The 24,096-nt window shown below is 42.5% G+C and overlaps 2 protein-coding genes across 3 annotated transcripts; both read right to left on the bottom strand.

The window, feature by feature from the left end:
- Nucleotides 1-90: 90 nt before the first annotated feature.
- Nucleotides 91-4,485, bottom strand: PDCD7 (programmed cell death 7). Its single transcript, XM_027879205.1, has 5 exons — nucleotides 3,762-4,485; nucleotides 2,490-2,628; nucleotides 1,916-2,152; nucleotides 1,276-1,363; nucleotides 91-922 (listed from the first exon to the last, which is right to left on the bottom strand). Exons 1-5 carry the CDS (start codon nucleotides 4,458-4,460, stop codon nucleotides 805-807), a joined length of 1,281 nt encoding a protein of 426 aa, XP_027735006.1. The 5' UTR covers nucleotides 4,461-4,485; the 3' UTR covers nucleotides 91-804.
- A 202-nt stretch (nucleotides 4,486-4,687) lies between these two features.
- CLPX (caseinolytic mitochondrial matrix peptidase chaperone subunit) lies at nucleotides 4,688-23,904 on the bottom strand. Of its 2 annotated transcripts, XM_027879199.1 has the most exons (14): nucleotides 23,794-23,904; nucleotides 20,183-20,343; nucleotides 18,616-18,733; nucleotides 14,332-14,486; nucleotides 13,349-13,508; nucleotides 12,082-12,123; nucleotides 11,424-11,600; nucleotides 10,118-10,282; nucleotides 9,726-9,814; nucleotides 9,018-9,182; nucleotides 8,126-8,425; nucleotides 7,899-7,991; nucleotides 7,561-7,667; nucleotides 4,688-6,564 (listed from the first exon to the last, which is right to left on the bottom strand). In XM_027879199.1, exons 1-14 carry the CDS (start codon nucleotides 23,852-23,854, stop codon nucleotides 6,474-6,476), a joined length of 1,884 nt encoding a protein of 627 aa, XP_027735000.1. In that variant the 5' UTR covers nucleotides 23,855-23,904; the 3' UTR covers nucleotides 4,688-6,473. The 2 variants fall into 2 exon arrangements, with proteins under 2 accessions (XP_027735000.1, XP_027735001.1); XM_027879200.1 differs by lacking the exon at nucleotides 12,082-12,123.
- Nucleotides 23,905-24,096: the final 192 nt, after the last annotated feature.

Genomic DNA, 24,096 nt, shown 5'->3' with positions numbered 1-24,096 from the left:
AACCAACTTACAAAATTAAGTTGCGTTTTGTAACCAAATATTACAGACATGATGTGTCCTTATACAAAAATAGCTATATAGGCAAAACAATTACAGTAGGACAGACTTCAGATTTTATTGAATTTTTTTTTCCAGCAGCCTTATTCATCAAATTTGTGTCTATTCACACGGCTGTCTGACCTATTTCACCACAGCTGGGAATTTTTTCCATGTTATGGTACCAGTTTTAGCCCACAGAAGTAAAATGTCAACAGCTGCTTTAATCAACCTTGAAAAACCCTGTCTTGTTTGTACTTCAGAATTTGTTTAAACTTGTAATAGGTTCGTTTCTACACCCAAAAATACAGGAACTATTTTGACAGTGATACTTGACATGCTTCATTTAAGAAGAATAAGATGTTTACTAATGGTGTATATATATATATAGAAATATCTCTTTATTTCTGGAGATTTCATCATCTTTTATAAAGATAAAAGCCACTAAAAATAGGATGTTAATACTGGCACAACTACCACTGTCAGCAATGTTCCTTTATTAAGACTGAGATTTAACAAAAACTCGCAGCGGGATTGTAATTCCACATCATGAGAGGCCTGGCAGCTCTGGGCCTGCTCAGAGATCTCCATGCAGAGTTAAAACAACAAAAACAGTTCTTAAAACTTTTCTTCAAGACATTCCAGTAAGGACATTCCAGTACCTGGCTGCCAAAAGAGAGGATGAGACGTCCTCTTCAGGCCCTCTCCTATTTACACATGGAATTATAATGAAACAATCCTCCAACGTTAACATAATTAATTACTGAATTATCTGACAGCAGTGGCCCAAGTGTCACTGGTGGGGAGACTGGGGAGAACCCATCCTGGAGGGATGCAGCTTCCTTCGGGGTGGTCAGCTGGCACCAAGTACTGATCCCACTCATGCCTTTAACAGAGAGAGTGTTGAGAGAACAGCTGGTAAGATTTATTATACAGCCACAGAACACACTGATCGAGACACAAACCACTGTAAATTGCACTCTGAAACTTGTCTGTCAAAAGACAAATGTAAAAATCAAATGTACTGCTGTTAAATGGAACAGTTATGCATGAAGTGCACTCTGCCTCACACGGGCATCTGTTGGATATGACTCAAGCAAAAAGCTTGGAAAAAACAGCACAATCTATTGCATAACCAAATTTGGAAGTTGACAAACCAAAAGGGATACTGATTTTATAATCTCAACAAACAGTATTTGTCATCTTTGAGAACAAAATAAAGACTTTGTTTGGCTTTACCTGATCTGGATTAGAGCTGCTACAGAATGCTCAGCTTGTAAGTAGTAGTCTCTGAAGGGCTGCAATAGATGGGCAAGTGGGAATTCAGCTGTAAAAAAAACAGAAATTATTCAATAATCCAGAAAAGCCTTTGATTTTAGTGAGTCTTAGAAGACCTAAATTTGACAACTCATTTGCTACTGCCCAGCTGTAACTTGAAATCAGGTCCCTATGTAATATATTAAGGACTAGCAAAACTTTCCTGCCTCTACCATCTAAACCAAGGGAACACATGGACACTGAATCTGCACAGATTACCTGAGTCACACCAAACCACCAGACTAAAGCATCTGTTGGGTGCTGGAAGTCTTCGATCTATTCTGTTTAGTCTCACTTCGGCTTAATTTACGAACTCCTCTTGCAAAACATTATGAAATCAGCTTGAGATGTGCTGCAGTCTACACTGATCAGCTGAGCAGTTCCTCTTACCCCACAGGTGTAAGAGCATACTACGTTTATCCCACCTTTTTCTCAGACCATAAATTACTCCAGTGGATGATTTCTTTCTCAACTAGTTCTGTGCCCACATTTCAAACTCACTGTCTGTGAGATGGGGCTGTGGTGTAGAAAAACACTGTTAAGTATGGCACGCAGAATTTACCTGGATCCCCAAACAGCTTGGAGTCCATTTCCAGTTTCTGCTGTAGGAGTTTTTCCCTTTCCTTCTTCTGTTTCTTTTCCATTTCCCTCTTCCTTTCCTCCTCCTGTTCTCCTTCCAGCATAACCCTCAGTGCTCTCTCCTCAGCCTCGTACAGCTCCGTGCGAGTTTTGAGCAACGTTTTCAGACTCTCCACCTGAGTTTCAAACGCTTCGTCTGCTGAGGGGGGTGGACAAACACCTGAGGAGAAAGAGAAGTGATTTTAAGTTTTCAGATTCAGAAGGGGGTTTGTTATCAGACTTGAGAGCAGAGCTGGCAAAATCTCAGGGAAACATGAGCTTAACCTTATAACAGCTGGAATTCTTACTGGAATAATTGTTCTATCAAGAACGAGCTTGGAAAAACAGGAACACAACCACTTGGGAATTCAGCATTTTACAGCTATTCTTGTAACTCAAATCCATCACAAAGACACAGCTTTTTGAAGCTGCACCTTGTTACTCAGCACAGGGCACCCTCATCATCTTATTTCCTGGGTGTGCAATAAAAAAAGTTGAGTGAAAATCTTGTAATTAACCTTTCCTGGCAACGGCCTCTTTCCTCAGTTTCCGAAGCTTCTCCAGCCCACGTAGGATATCCACCATCCTCTTGGTGTCTGCTTGTTTCTTCCGTACTTCAGACAAGACACTGTCAGCAGCAGCCTTAAGCTCTCGTTCCTGGGAGAGAAAAAAAAAAACCAGACATGATGTGTGAAATATCCCTCGAGGACAGGAATCAAGCGGCATTTTCCAAGAGATGAGAGAAGCACTGGAGATCAGTTACTTCACAGCAACAGCCACAAGTGAAGTCAACCATCCAGCCTTGCCTTTTTATGAAAAAAAAAAAAAAAAAAAAGGTTAAACGCCACAGACTTCAGAAAACTAAAAAAGAGCGCTGTGGGACTCATAAATTTGGACCAAATCACGGGATCATGTAATCTTTAAGGTTGGGAAAGACCTTTGAGATCAGTGAGTCCAACTGTCAAATCGGCACCACCACCACGCTCACCACTAAACCACGTCCTCAAGTGCCACATCCACGTTTTTGAACACTTCCAGGATGGCTGATGAACTCATAAAGCCTGACAGCCTTTAACCACAGGAATTTAGGGAAAACATTTAACAATCAACAGCAACAATCCCAATTCCACAGCTCTGCAATTAAAGACCATTAACCTGCCACAGTCTGACCACAAACCCCTCCACAGCAGCTGCTCTGGACCATCCCAACAGCAGACCAGCAGAATGGGAGCTCTTTGGCCAAAAACCAACATAAAAACCAAGGAAAGTGCCTACAGCACTTCCCAGCAAGGCTAATTCGAGGTGTTTTTTTTTGCTTTGGGGACATTTTACTTATGGATGAGACCAAAAAGCTTGCAAACAACAAGCTGTAGAAGGACAAAAGCAGCAGGCAAGGCTGATGGATACTGAAATGGTGCTGCGCACCATAGGGTAGCTGTGAGATGCGTGAGCTGGCTGACACTTGGGAACAGAGAGGAGAACTTCTAGCAGTTCAGAAACAACTTAAACCCCAACTGTCAAGGGCTAGGACATGAGCATGGCAAAGCTGAGATGCCCACCAAGGTTTTCAGGGAAGAAGCAGGGCTGCAGGCCTTGGGAAGGGCATGACTGCAAGGAAGCTGAAGTCATGCAGCACCCCGGTGGCACCCACTGACCCACGGGGCCCAAAGCCGCGTGTGGGGCAGGCACAGACCACTGTGACCCCATTACTGGCTGTTCACCCCGCCCTGCTAACGAAGGGACACTCAGGAGCCCCCGGGGAAGGCAGGACCAGGCACTCGGGGCCGTACCCGGTTCTTCTCCTCCACCTCCTGGATGCACTTGGCCCGCCACTGGTCGATCTTGGCCTCCCGCTCGGCGGCCCGGGCCGCCGCCTCCTCCTTGGCCGCCCTGGCCTCGAGCTTCCTCCGCTGCAGGCGCAGCCTCCTCTTCCTCGCCCTCTCCGCCTTCCTGCGCAGCGCCTCGCCGTACCCGGGATCCCGCAGGGGCCGCACGACCTCCCGCAGCTCCCGCAGCGCCGCCTCCGCCTCCTCCCGCGCCCGGGCCCAGCCCGGCCCGTCGTCCTCGGCCTCGCTCCGCCGCAGGGCCCGGCACAGCGCGGCCAGCCGGGCCACCCGGCCCAGCGCCGCCACCGCCACGGCCCGGGCGCTGCTGGGGGTGGCGGCGGCGGGAGGCGGCGGCGGCGGCGGGGGAGCGGCGCGGCGGCGGCCCAGGAACTGCGACAGCCACAGCTCGTCCTGCTGCCGCTGCGCCGCCGCCTCCTCCTCCGCTCCGACCCGCGGCGGGGCCGCCGCCAAGTAGGGGCCGCCCGGCGGGAAGCGCGGCCCGGCCTCAACCGCGGGGCCGGCGGGCGGCGGCAGGAGGAAGGGCGGGGGAGCGGCCGGCCCCACCGGGAAGGGCGCGGGGCGGGCGGCGGGGCCGGGGAAGGGCGGCGGGAAGGCGCGGAAGGGCGGCGGGAGGCGAGCGGGGAACGGCGGGGGCTGCGCCATGATCGCCCCTCAGCGCTCAGCTCAGCGCGCCGCCATGATGCCGCCTCAGCGCCCCCCCCTCGACCCGGCGCCGCAGCGCCGCCTGGCGGCCCGGAGGACCCGCCGCCACCCGCCTCTCGCTCCGCTGAATTTAAAAAAAAAAAAAAAAATTAAATAATTAACCTTCAAAAACTACCCCTAAAATTTCGAATATCCGGGGATGGCGTGAGGGATGACAACTCTCTCGCTGCTTGAATATTCGCTTTTATTCAAACGCCAGAGGTGAAGTACAAACTGTAGTTACACGGCATTTTTTGTTTTCCTTAAAAACAGTTCTTGGGTTACAGAATTCCAAACAACTTTCAAAACTAAGTTGTTGAACAGTTTCACCTAAAATGTCGTGGGTTGGTTTGTGTTTTTTTTCTTTTTTTTTTTTAATCTGTTTAAAAAAGGATTTGAGTTAAAGGATTCAGAATTAAAAGCTGTTATATTTTTTCACTCTACAAAAAGGAAAGTGAGGATGCACTTACAGATAGTTTCACCAGAGATTATCATTTCGGGGGAGACTAAGCTTCTAGAAATACCTTCAAACCCAAATGCAGCTTTTTCTGAACCATTAGTGGGTCATTTAACCTAAAAAAACCCCTGAAATCCTAAGGGAAGTATCTGTTGGACCTGGCTACAGCTGCTTGTCCTACTGCTGCTAGGGAAGAACACGAGCAATACATAAAATTTACATGACAAAAATTAACAACAAAAATAGGGTCACAGTGGATTTTCGGTATCCTTTCCTGTCCTAAACCATACACTAGACTGAAAAGAAGGATGAAAGTTTTATTTAAATAGCGTGAGTGAAAATTTTAGGGAAACTCAAGTCCACGTTATCACCAAAGGACAAAACAAAGTTGTAAGCGACAATTTTAATTCCTGAAACAAATCAAAAACATACAGGTCCTTTAGTGTTTTTACAAAGACTTTCCTAAAGGATTGAATTCGTTTTGGTGGAGAACAGAAGAGGGAGAATCGCTTTGCTGTGAGACTAAAAATCGAAGACAAACCCACAAGATGCAATACTAGCATTTGAGAATATAACTTAAAAAGCACTGTATCCTGTGAACAATCACTACTGATTACAGCAAAAATATTATACATTTACTTCTTTCATCTCTTAACATTATAAGATAGGTTGGGCAAATAGCTGGCACCAAAAAATTGATGCATGATAGTTCCAATACGTTAAACAAAATGTACTATATTAGAACATTAATATTTAAAAATTTATGGCGACTTCTCGTCCAAGTTCAGATGGTTTTTACTGCTTCTTCCTCGAGGAACCTCGCTGACCCCTCTGGAGAACCAGCAAATTACTGACTTCACCTTCTCTCACAGTATCCAAGGTGACTAAAGCTTAACTCCCAATGGAGATGTGAAGGGTATTATTGGATATTCAAATTACTGTAACAAACCAGTGTCACATTTTAGCAGAATCTCCCAGCAGTGTCATAAAGTGTGTCCCAGTTATTCCAAAAGGGCTTCCTCCCCCACCAATGTAACAAGTCACTCCAGCACCCGCTGGGTTTCAAACACCAGCAGGAATCTAACACTGACCTGAACAAACCCCCTGTGAGCCGTACGAGGAGCTAAGATAGTTTACTCACCCTCTACTAATTAATTAATTTCGATTTCCCATTTGTAGAGTAACATTATTGTAAAATCTAAGTGTTGGCAGCACCGGCACCGCTGGTTTAGTTTCTGCCAAGAGCAGTGCAGGTGCTGCTGTATTTGCTATACATTTTAATCGAACAAGTGTAATATACAATTCATATTTGAGCATTATGGCCATCCCAGTCCACGCTGTCCATCAAATCAAGGTGATGCTGCAGTAAAATACACGATCTGATTTAGCTGATCAAGTTCCTCATCACGTATCGTCTCCGAGACGGATCCAATCCTTTAGGATCAGCCTGAATCCAGGGGCAATCATAAGGAAAGAACCCAGTGAGCTTTATATGCAGGTGAGTATTCTGACAGTGTTTAATGGTTTGCAGCATCTGCTTGTCGGGGCCAGCCTTCCTCCTCCACGCCGGAGTCGTATTCCTCCTCGGATGAATCTTTAGTGGGAGCCCTGGAATTAAAAGAAATTATCAGATACTTTGGAAATTGAGGGGAAAAAGCATTTTCCAGAAGTTCTGGCAAAAGTTCTGACGTTTTGATCTGGAAATGATGCTGTGCACGTTTACAGTACCACCAGTACACAGTCTCATTGACTGAATTCAGTTAACCTTCTGATTTTCAGTAGGCTGTTTGATTTAACCAATAAATTTAATACTTCTGGTGCTCTACAAAAATCACTTAAGGCATCAGTGTCATACTTTCCACTCTCACCATCCTCTGAGACACCAGGTGTGCTGAGCCAAGCTTCAGCCCAGACAGATGAGTACATGTACCTCAGGGGAGAAAGTCACCCAAAAAACATAGAAAGCAAGACAGAAATACTAAATTTGAGACCTGAAATTTAGGAACTAATTTTTTAACCTGTTTTTAACCTGACCCATTCTCTCTCAACTCTATCCGCTGTTCACAAAAACTGTTTCCTTTTAATCCAGATTTGTCCAGTGCTTTCAGCATTCCACATCATCACCATAACGTGATCTTTACAACATAAAATTGATTATTTCAACAAGAGTTCAGCAAATCAATAGACATGCCTTTGGACTCTTCACTGATGCAAGAGTAATGCAGAAAACTGCATTAGCCTGGAGCTTGTATCAAAAACCCACCCCAGTGGTAAAAAGCAGGGGGAAAGAAACAGTTCCATTTCAGAAATTTCAGTATAGTCACAAATTTGACATTTTGACTGTTAGCTTATAGTTTATTTCTACAGGTATACACACATAAAAGCCTTAAAGTAACTTCATATATGTTATTTTTAAATATCTGTTTAAAAACTAAACCATTACAAACCCAAGGTCTCTAGGACAGAATGGGCACTAATTCAGCTGTGTACAATATACAGAGCATTGGGTCTTTTTAAGTTGTGTGCATGGATTTGTGTTATCCCATCAAAATACCTGCCTAGTTGTATTACTGGTCTGTTCTGCTACTTCTGTCATGGTTTTACCTAATGTATCCTGGCTCTTTTTTGCCTTCTACAACATCTTTGTCAACTTCCACACATACGATGTCAGAATTGGGCACTTCAAACATGGGCTCCAGCAGCAGCTTTTCCTACAAAGAAAATAGAGGGAAAAATGTTTCTGTACACCCTCCTCTACATAGCAATATGGTCAGCATGTGATTTTCAGAGGTAGGGACTCTCTTTGGTAGAAGTCTGAATATCCAGTTTTAGAAAGACTTATTGTATCCATGTAAGAGTTGGAGCTAAATGAAGTTTTGACTGAAAATTACACACAAATCCAGGGAGCTTCATTTACTCTATGTAAGCCTTAATTTACTCACCATTATAGATCGAAGACCTCTGGCACCAGTTTTTCTGTCCAGGGCCAGTCTGGCTATAGCCTTCAGTGCATCCTCAGTTACATTTAATTCACACTACACAGAGAAAAAACGGTAAATTCAGTTAATTATTTCATTTATAACTCAGTACGTTGAGTGCAAGCATTACTGCAAACACCACTGTATTTATAAACACGAATACTGAAGAGTCATCACATAAAGATTCCAACCTTATCCATGCTGAACAGAGCCTGGTACTGAGGGATCACGGCGTTCCGGGGCTCGGTGAGAATCCGTACGAGGGTTTTCTCATCCAGGCTGTGCAGGGGAACCACCACAGGCAAACGTCCCACAAATTCAGGAATCATGCCAAACTCTATCAGGTCTCTGGCTTCCACGTGGCGCAGCAGGCGATCCTTCTCCTCAATATCTTCCTGCGGATCCGACTCCCCGCTTATGTTGGCAAGATCAGCTGCTGCTGCAGCCCTTCTGCCCTTGCCCATGTTAGATGGTGTCCCAAATCCTAGATACTGCAAAACAAGCATGGTCTGCTTACAGAACTGCAGTAGCGAGCTTTCTTGATGTAAATAAATCACTTTCCACGTGTACTAAAAAATCCGCAATGACTGATGCCATTATGTATTAATTCAAGCTCAAGAAATTACTTATAGTAAAATCAGCTCCTTGCACACTGACCCTCAGCAAAGGATCACCACACGAGCCTAAGAGCAAGTTTTTCATGAAATAAAGAAGGTTAGTGATGTGTCCTGGTCAGCTTACAAATACCAGTGACACTTCATAAGTGAAGCCAATGCAGGCAAATATGTTTATGTGAAAATCTACATGAACTAATGTGAACAAGAATTTGAATTTCAGTCAAATTAGAAACAGGGTGCACATTTTTCCAGAAAGCTGCAGCCAGAACTCTATCCCAAGACACCAGTATACAAAAGAGTGAACTGCATAACCAGGTATTTTAAGGTGATGACAGTTTTTAGCACCATTTGCTCAAACAAACAAATTCAGTGTGTTTACAAATATAGCAAAATCTTCAGAAGTCAGTACTGTGAACAGTAATTAAAATGATGATCTTTCAGCTCAGGTACAGCTTGACGCACTCACTTTTTCATTTTTCCTCCTGCTGATAATTCTGTCAAGCCCATTAAAAGCACCAGAAGCTACAAAGAGGATGTTGGTTGTGTCGACCTGCACCGTTTCTCCGCGGAGTTTGCGAGAATTCTTTTCTGGAACATTTACTATTGTGCCTTCGAGTAATTTTAACAAGCCCTAAGAAGTAGAGAAGAAATAAGCAATAAAAAAATTCCACTGTGTAGCATCATGTAAGAGGGCACACAATGCTGTGCTTACTTTCCTGGATGTATTTACATTTTTTGCTCCCTTATGCCTTTATAGTAACAGTAACTGTCTAAAGAAATGGGTTTTCCACATGAGAATCCCAGTCAAGGACAAAAATCCTTCTTTAATGTGACTCCCATTGTGACATTATGAGCTGCACGTAGTGATGAGTTGCTCTAAGAGTTTTGTTAAAATGAGAAATGTTATCTGTTCTTGCCTACATTAAGCAACTTGCTGTCTGAATGCTGCAAAGATGTTTTTCAATTAAAGCATTTCAATGAAGCCACTCTCAGATTGCTTTTATTTTCTTTAAGGAACAGAGTCAAGAGGAAAGATGGGGGTTTCAAAGGTAAATAACTAAGGAACTGAAGAACTATGACTACACGTTCCCATGCTGTTTGACATTTGACAGGATATGTCCACTCCATGGGCTGTTCACTTACGAAGTAAAAGTCACTCCAGGGAAGCATTTACCTGTTGAACACCTTCTCCTCCAACATCCCGTAACTGATGAATACCAGGGACGCTGCCAATCTTATCTACTTCATCCAGAAAGACAATTCCTGCAGTTACAGAAAATGGATTTAAGGAAGACCCCACTTTTTAAGAGAAGCAAGAATTTCCAAGGAATAACAGCAGTAGACTGTTCTACTTCCCTACTGTAAATTGTGAAAACACGGGCATTTTGTCCAACCATGGACAAGGACAAAAGTAAAAGACGGAATAAACCTGGAAAGATCTTTAAGTCTGTCTGATTTGAAGTGTTAAAACTTAGGTACACGCAAGAGGAATATAAATTACTGAAATACTGGTAGTCCTAAAAGCTTTGAGCACTTAGGCAAAATTGACACACAGTACAAATGTACCTTGCTGGGCTTTTTCTACGTTGTAGTTGGCATCTTGCAGGAGTTTTGCGATGACAGATTCAATGTCTTCCCCAACGTAGCCAGCCTGGGTCAAGGTAGTACAATCACAGATAGCAAAGGGTACATCCAGGCATTTAGCCAGAGTCTGAGCCAGCAAGGTTTTACCTGGTAAAATTAAAAACTGCATGTTACAACTGCCATTTATTTTTTTCCAGAGCACACAAACCCAAGTATTTGGAGAGGGACTTTAACAAGGGCGTGTAGTGATAGGATAAGGGGGAATGGCTTTAAATTGACAGAGGGTGGGTTTAGATGAGATATTAGGAAGAAATTCTTCCCTGGGAGGGTGGGGAGGCCCTGGCACAGGTTGCCCAGAGAAGCTGTGGCTGCCCCATCCTTGGAAGTGCTCAAGGGCAGGCTGGAGCCATTTCATCTCTTGGAAGGTGTCCCTGCCCATGGCAGGGGGTGGAATGAGATGGCTTTTAGGGTCCCTTCCAACCCAAACCACTCTAGGATTTACCACAGTTTATCAGACATTGTGGACAATTCCAGCACGTTCATATATTCACATAAGGATAATTTTCCAAGGGAGATAGTTTTCACAACCAGTGTTTTTCACATCGGCAAGCTGTATTTCTGATTTTAGTTGAATAGTGCACATTTAAGGCAGCTTGAAATGCATACAGTATCACAAAAAAAACGCCACACAATATAAAAACCAGAACACATGTACTTGCAGAGTTTAAAGATTAAATAAATCAGTAGTCCTTTGCAGACACTCAGGGTGCAGTGCAAAGTCCAATTGCTCCTGCTTTGAAGTTGGGAAGAAACAGAATTAAAATATTATTTAGTCAATGTTCTCCCAAACAGTCTGCAAAATGCCATCAACTTCAGCACAAACACTCCCACTTCTTATGAACACACTATATAATTTCTCTTTACAACCCCCTGCAGCTGATCTGTCTCAGAGGTGAAACAACTCTTTCTAACTGCAGCATCTCAGCTTGCCAGCTTAAGCAGAGAAACTATAAATGCATTTTATTCCAGCTCAGTCAAAGTGGCATCTTTTATTCAGTCAGTAAATATAGGCATTAAAAACAGAAAAAAAAAGAAAACCACACAACTACAGCTCCTTCCTTTTTAAGGCCACTTAGCTCAGTGTGTTAATGTGGCACAAAACCAGTTTGAAATTCACGGTTTAGTTTTTTTCAACACCAAGTTGGAATAATCACAGAAGAGGAAAACCGCTCGTTAACAGCAAACACCACGAAAAACATGACACCTATAGAAACATGCAGCTGTGTACCTGATCCAGTTGGTCCAAGCAGCAAAATATTACTTTTTTCAAGTTTTATGTCGTCGTTGGGTGAATCTAGAACTTCTCCTCCCCGCTTTTCCTGAGGTATCTGCTGGTTCATTTGTTGCTGCATTGATGCTCCCAAAGCATTGCCATGTGGACTGATTCCAGCAATCTGCAGCAGTTCTGAAGAGAACAATCACAGCACTGTTTGAGCACCGACAAGGTATGTGGTGACTTTAAATGCACAGGAACAGCTTGGTGTGTTCTGCAAATCTATAATTCTCTAGGTACAGAAGTTTACAGATAGGGCTGCAACAGAAATGTGGCACGGTTATTACAAAAAACATGAGTTCCAATCATGTTTTTGCACAGGCATGTATGAAAAGAATTTCTAATGGTACAGTGGGTTACCTAAAAATACTCCTCTATATTTAAAGACAGGACAAACATTTTCAGTCCTTACAAATGAACTCATTTTAACTGTAATTTTTATGGGTTTTTTTTAACATATGAGAAGAAATAAGCCCAAATTGTTGATCTCTATGATGAAAAAGGACAAGAATTGGATTTTTCCCAGCATTTCAAACTAGTCACTAGAGACTATTCTACAGTAACATCAAGAGTAGGTATTGCAGAGGAGGACATGAGGAGAGAGTTCACTTACTTGTAAATCTGTACTCATCCTCCCGTCTTCTGATTTCTAATTCTAAGAGAGAGGATGAAAACAGTAATAAAAAAATAAGTTTATAAAGGCTTAAAAATTCTCCACCTCTTGCCCTCTTCTGAATACATCTCATCACTGCCTATGAGTGTATTTCTAGCAAGAAATCCCCACATGAGCTAGTTTTTACTGCTGTCAAAATTAACCCAAGCCCCAATTTGCATGTTTTTAAAATGACAGCAAGCTTTCTACTTCTTAAAACAATAATGATCTGTTGTTACCTCTGATTAGATTTTCACTTTAAAATCACCTATAGAAGGGAAAAAAACGCAATAATATAATTTTGTTTGAAAAGGCTTCCTTAAACTCTCCCATTTATATCTGAGTGTTACAGTGTAAGTATTTACATATTTCAAAGTACTATTTGTTATAAACATTCACTATCAGTCTCTCTGGGTATGCACCATGTTATCTCCTTGTGGAGGGTCAGCAACTTCCTGGTGCCAGGTACACAACTGCTCTCCTAAAATCACCTGAACAGTCCTACTAATATTCCCTCCTCAGTTTAAAGCCTTATTTATGTAAATTTAAAAAAAATAAAGATTTCTGTTCGCCTAACACGGTATTTTTTTGCAAGACAGAACAAAACACCTTAAAAAAAAACCCCAAACACCAAGGCACACTTTGAGTCAGAGATGGTAACTTAATCCTACTTCTAAAAATAAATTAGATCAACATAGCTACACACTTACTCAGTAGGAAAAGTACTGCCAAGAGTAACTCCATCTATACCTGCTAGATATGGAACAATACTTTGGTGACCAATGGATGCTGCCAGCACCAGCAGCTGAGGTTAGAAATCTAAATGCTCATCCATCTACCTATGCAAAATATCACCTTCCTGACCTGCATTGTTGCTTGCAGCTTAAGCAGCAGATTTACTGTTAAGCAGTAAATGAGATTAGAAAGAAAAATTTAGGAGGTTCACTTTAGAAAGTTAAAGGAGAATACCTGAAAATATGTATCAAAGAAAAGAGCTAAACATTTAATGTAGTAGGCAATACCCCAGGCACCATAAACCTTCTGGATTACCATTTAAATACACCACAGAGGTTCACAGTGAAAATTAAATTTAATAGAAATTCTTTTTGATCATTTCACTTACAGAACATCTGGTGTCAAGGTAAAACCTTTCTCAGACTTATTACGTTAGGGTCCTTAATAGATAAGTTTTATTTGACCAGAAAAACACCAAACATCATATACAAACCTCTTGGAGTTAAAGAAGTCTGCTTTTCAACTTCTGCTTGCTGCCTCAGGTTAGCTGGGATATTATTGTAGATCCTCTTGTAATGATTATACACAGCAACTGAAAGCACCTTCTTGGCAAAACACTGACCAACAACGTATTTGTCGAGGTAGTTGTAAATCTGAAAAATAACTCAGTCTTAGCAACACTTCTAAATCATCTTGCAGAGAAAAGAAAAAAAATAGTATATTGTGCCAAAGAGGGACTTTGATCTAAACCAACCATTACAGAACTGAGAAAGAGAAACCCAGTATCTAAAAAAACCAAAATATATTCCTGTTGACAAGTTTACTTTAAAAACATGGCTCTTACACAATCACGTTGTGTCTGTCAGTTCTGCCCTACTCATATGTAAACACAGTCATTTTCACCAGAATTTATAAGAGGAACAGAAATTTCAAGAATACTTCGTTTCCTAAAAGAGGCCTATCAAGGAGCTCCAGAGACCATGAGGGTCCACCAGGAGCTGAGAAACCAAAAAAGTTCCCTCACTGATCAGGAGAGGGAAACCAAAGGACTTCAGATGGGTCATGGCCACAAGCTAAGCAGCCACAGCTCTCACCCCAAAGCAGGTCAAATAAAATGTTCTGCCTGCTAAAATAAGGGTGCAGAACGTGAGGCCGCAGCAGGAAGTCAAAGATACTCTGGTTGGTGAGGGATGAGGTTACCCTCAGGGTCGCAGGAGAAAATAAAGGTACTGGGCTTCAACCATAAGATAAAGGTAGAGGGAAACAAGCCCAAATACTTTTATTGGATCTACTTGTTCCCCCTATCAGTGCTCTGCTGGGTCACACAGCTCTCACAGGGTTAACCTGGAGCTAATCACCTTTATTGTTTGTTGCTGTGTCATAGCAGCCCTTTGCACACCTGATGAGGGTTAAGGGAAGCATTTCACCCTGCTGGAAGACAAGGGGACAAGAATTAAGAAGGAATTAAGAAGGTACCTTTTTCGGTGGGGGTGGTGGCTTCTGCTGGAATGCCAATTTTACAGCTTCTGCTGCTGACTCGGGCTCTTTGATGATGCTCTTTTTTGTGTCTGCCTCTGACAGTACAACAAAAAAGTGGTGACACTTCTCACACTTCACAAAACGGGTGGAAGCTGCAGAAAAATGGAAGGAAAATGGTGAGAGGAACTGCTTTGACAGCATTCACTGAACTGCCTGTTCATCACACAGGACAAGCACCTGTAAGACAGCACAGCTACTCTGTGTTCACACACACTTCCCCTTCCTTCACCTTAGAAGATTTAAAAGCAATTACTGGCCTATGAAGTTTGACACAGAGGGATTACAGTTTGCCACCAAAAGTCACAACACAGACAGCAACCCAACAAGGGATTAAAAAGCCAAAATCTGTTTGATACTTCTCCAGCAGCACTACACTTGAGAGGAAACTTTGTACCTCAGAGAGGCAAAATTAATGAGGGTTTTATACAGGAATTGTTTCTAACCCAGAGGCAGCTGTGGTATGCAACAGACCCTCAGGACCTGGATGTTTTGGAAGATCTTCTGCTTATTTATTTTTACTGTCAACAGTAGAACAAATTTCTTTCAAATTCCAAAAGCTAAGCCCTCCTAACTGCTGACTTGGTGAGCTGGGTCTCAAGAAATCATGTTACCTGCAAGGAGTGGTTTCAAAAGCCTGAAAACTAGAACCTGCACTGCTTCTTTTTTACTTTGGAAAGTAATAAAAATAGAGAGCAGAGAAGAATAATATATTTGTAATTCAGATTAGATCCTTTCTAACCATATTACTGTGCTACTAAACGCAAATCACGTGCAATGGGACTGGTTTAAAGTAAATACATTTGTAAATGCATTCAATGAAAAGCAAAGTAAAGGCAGCAAAACAACCACGTGAAAAACTTCGATGTCTAAACTTCTGAAATCATAAAAGGCTTTTAGAAAAGGGCCTGAACACTGTAGCACCAGCTGATCGTAATAACACCCTCTAGCAATAAACAAGCTGCTTATTTATAACTTGTTGTTGCCTCCACTGAGCTGGCATCAGCAAAAGAGGAGTGGGTGGGGTTTTTCTTACTATTAATCCCACCTTATACCTGGATAAGCAGGGACAGTGGATTATTTTAAGAATGGAGCACCTAATACTGTAAAACCATCACAGCTTTATCAACTCTAGTCCAAAGAAAATTTGTGTAGCAGCCTGAAAGTTCTCCTGGCAACCTTCCAAGTGATTTATCTGCCTGGATGGAGAACCACTTGCGTGCAGCCACCCCTCTGATGTAACTATTATTTAGCAACAATACTGTAGGGGAAAAAAAAACAAAAAACAACAAACAACCCAACCTTTCTCTCAGGGCTCACCCGAAACACCTCTGATATTCCTGATGCTTTATTTAGGGTGGAATAGCCAGAAGAACAGTTGCTCCCTTTTTCAGATCCACAGGAATTGTTAAAAAGATAGAAGACAAAGAGCAGGCTATCACAGCACTGCTGTGCATCTTTAAAACATCACTGACTAAAAAAAACTGAGTACACTTATCAACTGTTTCAAGCAGCACAACGGAAGGCTATTATAAACTTCCTAATTTTCAGCAAGACCAATAGGGTCTGTAGAGAAACTGATGTCTGGGGTGCCTTGGGGAGGAGATTCTGTTATCAAACACATGAGACTGAGCAGTTTCTATCACCTACACAGCAGTCTGGGGGAAAAGCATCAATAAGTGCTTTAATTGGAAAAAAAAAAAAATAGAGAAATTTGCTCTGAAATGGAAGGACACCAAGTTTAAGCACTGTTATCTCCCTAAATCTGAGCATCCAAAATTGCAGGCAACTTTGCTAATCTTAAATACTGGCACGTTTTCATATGTTCTTTTACCAAACACTTAAAAGCACAGCAAAGAACCTTCACATAAAACGACCTCCTAGTCATTAAGATGTCTGCAAATATACACAATGTGCCAAAATGCAAGTCAAGTGTTGTTTTCGAATCAGGCAACGTTACCCCAGAGGCTGCATTTGCAGAGGGATTTCCAAAGTCTGCGTGAGCTGACCTTGCTGAAGGGAAAGGCTGGGTTTGTACAGCACAGCAAACCAAAACAATTGGAGGATTAATCTTAAAACACACTCGTAGGGCTGAGATAATCAGCCACTATCAAACTGCTGTAAGGTAAAAAAAAAAAAAAAAAAAAAAAAACATCATCAGGAAGATGAAAGCAGGGGAATTTATTGCCTACTGATGGACAGCAGCAGGGAAGTGTTGCTTTGGAGGATGGAGTCCCTTTGGCATCAGGTGGAGACAGTAAAAGCAGCATCTGAATAAAGCTTCTTATGCCAATCAGCTTTTCTGCTATTGGATTTCACTCAACATCTGAGCTCACGTCTTATTTCACTGATCACAAACTCCTTACAGACTTTCACAACCCAAAACAACACAGGGACTGCTGTCATGGCAAAATGATTTTGTTGTTTGCATCACATTCTCCTTTCATTGTTATTACTGGAAAACCATTGCCAAGCAAATCCTTGGGCAAGATTTGCAGATATAAAGTGAAGCCCCACCAAAAACAAACTCCACTGGACAACCAGCCTGTCACATTGCCACTCAACGGCAATTAATTTACTAATGAATGTGGCTTTTATTCAATATTTTGTCTCCCTAATTCTCTCAAAGTGACTGGAAATCCAATACTTAAAACTGAAACAAATGCTAATTGCATGTTTTCCTTTGGCTTTAGATATTTACTTAAGCCTCTGCAGGTTGGTAATTCAAACCAGAACTCATTTTTTCATCATTTGTTCCTGACGAAGCAACATCAGAAGCTTACCCAAAAAAATCAAGTTACAGTAGGTTTAGTACATCCTGCAACCCATTCATTTTGGGCAGATTTTTTTTTCTCTTTTTAATTTTTTTTCCAAATAATTTTTAAGATAATTAGAACTTAAAAGCTTAGATTGTACGTATATAATTTTCTCCCATAATGTTAGTATGAATAAATCCTCTTCCTAAGAAAGTTTTAAGCATGCTTAAATATTCCCAGCAACACTGGTAATATAATAACCCAGATCTCTGCTTTCCAGGGATACAGTGATCGTTCCAGGGCAATGCCTGAATGGTATTTCCAGATAAAGGCACAAACTCCAGCACCAAGGGCAACACACCAGTGAAGTGAGAGAGTCTCAAAACGACTCTGCCTACTCATGAATCATAAGAAGGTAAATGAGTTAAAAATCCTTCCACTGTTTCCAACCACACCTAGTCCAGGGAGAGACCAGCATATTGAACGGCAGACAGGATTGTATTTCCAGTTCCATGGACTGGGGCCAGACTTTGCAGAGCACATTGTTGCCTATAGTTTCAAACAAACTAGAAAAACAACCTTGGTTCTGGAGGGAAGAAGAAAAAAAAAAAAAAAGTACCTGAGGCCTGATCCTTTAACATAAATAAATACATCGCTGTTATTACAGAATTGCCTCGGGATTCAGGACTTTTGATCATTTTAAATAGTATTTTAAATGAGTAGCAGCAAATAACAGCACATCCCCTCATTGTTTTCACCAGCTGTGAGACGAACAACTGCTGAACACGTTTGTGCTGACCTTGCCTTAAGCTTCTTAGTGCACAAGTCTGATTATGACTTGGTACTTCCTCCTTGAGCCCCACCAGCTAACAATGGGTGTTTGCTTTCTGACAACTGTTTTTCTAAGCTGGTCTCAGCAGTGCTGAAATAAGGTGTTCTTCAAGCCTGATAGAACCTAAAGCATAACTGGCATTAATTTAGATTATACTGCCAAAAAAAGAGTAGCCTTGGCTGCTGGAGAAGAGGCATTTTGGATTTTCTAGTTGGACTTCTGTTTGGAATGCATGATTTGCCATAGAAGACTGTTCTGGTAAGCCATCTGTCAGACACTAATTCCTCTGCTGGATAAGCACTTTGGTTATAGCACATGCAGGATTAAAGTTTTATTACTTAGGAAAGAAAGGACAGACATCACAAATGTACACACATGCAAGTGTATATTTCTATAATAGACAGAAGCAAGTACCAGGGGTTAAAATGGTATTGTTTGTGCACAAAATGCAGCAAACTGTTTTAAAACTGCACATTCACAGTTACAATCTGAATTCCACCACCATATTCCCACACATCATGGGAATAACACAGATGTACCCACAGAGACAGCAAATGATTACACCAACAGGGCCAAACTAAGCATGGCAAGATTTCTGACATCATAGAATTAGGTAGGATAAAACTTAAGACTTACACACAAAGGTCTCCACGTGTGTGCACAAGTCACCACATTTCGGGCAGCGCAGCTGGTTCCCTCCTTTCCCAGAGTTTCCAGAGCTTGACTTTTTACTCCCCCCCTCTCCAACAGATTTCTAAAAGAGATTTCCAGACAATTTTAGCCCCCAAAACAATGGAGCTGGTACAGCAGGCATTTCCATTGCTGATGGAATCAAATAATCTGAACATTGAGATTGCTGAATGACGAAATAACTGTTGTCAGGATGGTTTAAAGGCTTTGAAGACTCAGAGGAACATGACATAAAACACTTTGAGGTGTGCACACACCTGCTAGGTTTTGGATGCCCATGGAAAAGGTATCCCATACCTACATCAGAACTGCATGACTGGCACTAGAACAGTAACAAGGTAAACTGTGCCAAGAATGTTTTAATAGTGTATTTCAGTGTTTTAATGCCAGAGAATAAATCTTATTTAGAGAGTAATTTTATTACCTCAACTGTGTTGATTCTAAGGGTTTCTGAAGCCACAGCTCTTCTCACACCCTTGATAGGATGTACCTATGCTACATCTGTGCTAAAACAAGCACCTCAAAGTGCTTGGAAATATTATATTTTTTACTTCTAAGGCAGAATCCTCCTTGTCTTTCTGCATGTTACCCTGTTCAGTGGTGTTAAAGGTTACAATTACTTAAAATCTATATCTGTTCTATGCCTTCATACTTTGATTCTTAAAACTTATTATATTTTAGGAAACAGCAAAGATCTCTCTTCCCTTTTCTAAGGCAGTTCCCCATTGTTTAAACCTTGCTTGCCTACTCATTTCTCCTCACAAGCCTTTGCAAGAGAAAAATACTATTAAATTTTTTTTTAATCTTCTTTATTTATTTTTTTAATGGGAACATTCAGAACACACCTGTGCCACCTGGACAATTCCTCAGGTACCACGACACACCACACTGAGGCAAAGTTACTGCCTGTGAACTCTCAAAATGTTATTTGCTGACTAAAGAGGAGTTTTATTCTCAGGTAATCATTCATCTGAAGCAGCTATTTATTAACTATAATTATAGAGAGCAACCAGGATGAAAATAAGACTACAATTGACAAACTGAATAGAATTAGAAGAGATCTCATGTCCTCACAGACTTGTCTTGCTTAACACAACTCCCAAATCAGTGCTAAAAAAACACAAACATTTTAAAAAGTACTTACTTTAAAAAGCCTACTTGGGAGTAGCAGGTTTTTGAAGGAGAATAATTCTGATGGCTACTCTTTCCTGAGATCCTGAAACCTGTTGTGGATTTATAACATCCTATAAAGTTTTCAAGTGTCTCTTTACACTGGGCAAAAAAGATTTATAAAACTGGGAAAAGCATTGTGGGGCGTTTATGAGGTTTTTCTGCTAAAAAATTCACAATACAATTTATTTCTTCTTCACTGCCAGTTGCAGCAATTTGAAGGACTGGAAATGTCAAGAGCTGGCAAAAATTTCATGATAATTCTAAGTAAAAAAATCAATTAAAAAAACCCGTAAGGAACATTTTATATAAACTATTGAAAAACTCAATTTGTGGAGATTACCTTGTTTCCATCTCCAGAACCATCTTTGCTCACACCATCCTTGGAAGCAAAATACGCTGGTGTTTCTGAAAAGTTCCTAAGAGGAATTCGTTTCAGGGAACAAGTTTCAAAAGCCCCAAGTTTTCCCAAAACAGGGATGCGAGTACGACCACACGTAATACCTGGAAAAAAAAAAACCACGGAAATGAAACATTAAAAACCCTCCAGTTCTAATCCCAAAGCCACCCAATCCCAGAATGTATTCACATTAAATGCAGCTCAAAGGTTTTGGTAACATGACATTCACGTTTCGATTATCCAAAATAAATTCTCTTCACCACCTTAATGTTCATCTCATTAAAAGCTGCCTGGATTGTCCAAACATGACCTAAAAGTAATTCCCAGGTCCTCTTAACGTCAGACAGTGGAGAGTCCCGTTGTGGCATGAAATAGGGAACACCCCAGTTCTGAAACTGATCCTCAGAATGATAAACACAATCAACTCACAGCATTTATTGTGAAATAATTCAACGCCTGAACTCAGACAGAGACCTTTGAAGCGTCTCTTTATTATGCAAAAATTGCCAAAGGGGCGTCTCGGACTCAGTGACTGCACGTCTGGATTTGGCTTTCGCTTGGGAACTCTCCTAAAAACTCGTTTCCAGGAATCTGAGGCACCGCTTAGCAACAAACTGGTCCCGAGTTTGAAAACTGAGAGGCCGTGTCCTACTTGGCACAGGTAAATCCAGAGTAACCTTAACTTTGCTGAAATACCTTATTGCCAACACGGAAAAAACCCACACCAAACCTCATTGAGAAACCGAACAGCCTTTTCCTCCTCTTGCAACACGGGCGGGATTGCATTTCACGGCTGTGACGTGAACCAACATATGTTGTGCTTGTGATTTCAACACCAACAACAGCCTGGAATCCATATCTCAGCTCTCTCTCATTTAAAGAGGCAAATTTTCACTCGCTCTCTGGCTTTGATAAGGACTCTGTGCCGTGCCGACAGCAGAGCTGTACAGCGACAACGATAAGCACAGGCCTGCTGATCCTATGTGCTTTTACTGTTACAGAGATGAGAGAATCCCAGAGAAAACTCCAAAACTTTTCTAAAAAAAAAATAATAAAAAGAACGGCAAGAAGAGGGCAGTTAATTTGCTCTGAGAGAGGTAACAATGACAGCAAAGAGGTGGAAACTTAGCTGGAAGAAAATTCACATACTGTAAAGAGGAAAATAGAGAAGACACAGCTAAAGTTGCCAGAAAAACTCTCACGGGCCTCTGAAAAGTCACAACCAAAACAAAATGAGATTTGAAGCTTGTTTATTAACTTAGATGCTGCTTACGATTCCTGAACCTGAGGAGGACTTGCAGCTATTTTTAACGTGACTAAAAATGAGTCTTTTTAAAGATGTCTGATAGCATTACTGTAAACATAAGGGAGGAACAACAATCAATGTGCTTTCCCCTTCTGAATTCCCCCCGCTGAGTGCCACTGCAACACGTCCCAGATTACACAGCGTAAAGCATGAAAACATCACAGAAACTTAAAAATATTGGCTCTCTCCCACAGGCAGCTGTGTCTTTCAACTGAGTCTGCAGAGAACTCCGAAGGCTCCCTGTGCCAAGTGCACTTGTCAGTAAAGAATAAGCTTTGGAGAGTGTTTACAAGGCAAGAGCTGTTCTGTCCTGGAGGTTTATCCCTCATAGATGGTTCCTTTAGTGAGAGTTGGTTTAGAAACTGAGAAAAGATGCCTTAAAATGAAACAACCACCACCTCACCTCCCCCTGAACAAAATCTGAAGTCATCCAACCTTCCTGCAACGCGGGGAGATCTGGCCTGGGGAGAAAGGGCTGAAGCACCAACACAGAAGCTCAAACAGCTTAAAGAGCCCTGATTTTAATTCAGAGAGCTCCTGTGAGACAGAAAATGCACTGACAGCTGCATGGGATGAACTGTGAAACCATGCCCAGCATCAAGTGCTGAGCTGGGAAGGCTAAACCAGGGGGAAAAAAAAAAAACTCATATTACTGCTACATCAGCTTGTGGCTGAAAAGCCCTATCCCTGTGCTTATTGTGTGGTCTGAGTGGTGGGTTTGTTTGGTTTTTTTTTTGACAAAATATCATTGTGTAATTACAGAATGAAGCAGGAAAAAAATCATCACAACTCCTTTCTTGCATAAATAAGCCCAGAGGCAGATTTTCAGCAGACATCAACATCCCAGTCTAGCAGCTTCCACTGAGTGATCCAGATACTGGTAAATATTCCGATGTGTAACAGCTGCCAACATTCACTCACACACCTGGCAGTGGCTCAGGTGGTTTTTTTGGAGCAGTAAATTTAAGGGATGTGTCCCCAAAGCTGGAATCAGTCCAACGTGTTCGGATTAGTGCCTTAAGAAGTGATGGGAACTTCCTTGACAATTATTAACCTTTAATTGATACTTGATGAAATAAATACTGACTTCTGGGGCCAGCCTTCAGATATCTTGGAAGAATCCAATGCTCAAGAAAGCCAGGGGGAGACTGTGACAGAAGTGAAGCCTCATCTGTCCCACACACTCTGAGCACTCTCAAGTTTGTACCAACCAGCAACAGCAAATAAAGCACCTGGCAGAAGACATAATTTGTTACAAGAAATGGACCAAAATAAAACTTATTTTTAGACAACTTCCACGGAAAGCTGACACATAAATAATTGTATTCCTCTGTATCTGTGTTTTAGTCTCATCTGTATTTTTGCATAACCCTGTTAAGTCTTAGTTCTGACCAAAAAAAAAAGCAAATTAAAAAAATATAATTCTGGAGCAAAACCAGAACGTTACTTGCTTTAAAGTTTATTTTTTGGTGGGTTTACCTAAGGACAGGCTGGGGTTGAAAACACTGATTTAAACCTCCCAGCACAGGTGATGTTTTGAGATGTAAAGTCAACTGCAACGAGTTAACCCACCTCTTAAAGGCAATAAATCATCTCTGACTCACCCAGGATATTGCCAAGGGTCCAATAATTCAAAATATTGACGCAAATGTGGCCACAGAGAGGTTTCTAGCACAGTTTTTTGGGGGGAGAGGGGGTGTCTGCCTTTCACCAAAGCACCACACGGTTTGTCAACTCTCAGGACCCACAAGAACACCAGGAAAAGGACAAAAACAGTAAAAAAGCAACACCCTCCCACCACTTCAGCTTCCAGAGAGTGGCTTGCACAGTCTCTCTTCTACAAAGTTGGAAATAAACAATTACTTTCTGCTCATCGAAACCAAGTCTTTACGAGAAACATCTCACGTTCAGGCTGCAGAAAAGGTAAGCTTTTAACCAATTAAGCTAATTAAGCGATTTTTAAGCTAATTAAACTCCTTGACTCGCACGGCGGGGGTAAGGCACTCCAACCCCGACAGCTGCCGAGCATCCCTCCTGCCGACACGAACTCTATCCCAAAACGCGAGGGCAAACCCCCCCGGGGACCTTCATACCGCCCAACGCGGATATTCGCCCCAGCGAACGATCAGCAGGAGGGACACCGAGCGGCGGGGCCGCCAGGGCGCGGTGAGGGCAGCGGCGGGGCCGGGGCTGCCCCTCAGGGCCGCGGGCCCGGGCCGGGCGGGTGGGGGCGGTGGGTGGTGGTTACCTCTGCGGGCGGAGGGCAGCGTGGAGCCGAGCAGGCGGGCGGCGCAGCTGTGGCAGGACATGGCGAGCGGCCGCGCTCCCCCCGCCGCCGACAAGGCCTCGGAGCTGGCGGAGCCGCCCCCGCCTCCCCGGTAACGCCCCCTCCACCACCCCGCCCGCCCCCGTGACACGGCCCCGCGCGTCACCGCCGGGACTGCAGCTCCCGGCGGCCACCGCGCGCCGTGGGGGAACGCAGGCATCAGGCTCGCCGCGCGGGGCGTCATGGGAGGTGTAGTCCGCGCGGTGAGTGGGCGAGAGGGCGCCG

This window comes from Empidonax traillii, unplaced genomic scaffold (genome assembly GCF_003031625.1).
Source record: "Empidonax traillii isolate 1590-97213 ecotype Southwest subspecies unplaced genomic scaffold, ASM303162v1 scaffold52:size1600334, whole genome shotgun sequence".
NCBI classification, from domain to species: domain Eukaryota; kingdom Metazoa; phylum Chordata; class Aves; order Passeriformes; family Tyrannidae; genus Empidonax; species Empidonax traillii.
The sequence above is the reverse complement of the archived record's forward strand: the minus strand, read 5'-3'. Positions and strand labels throughout refer to the sequence as shown.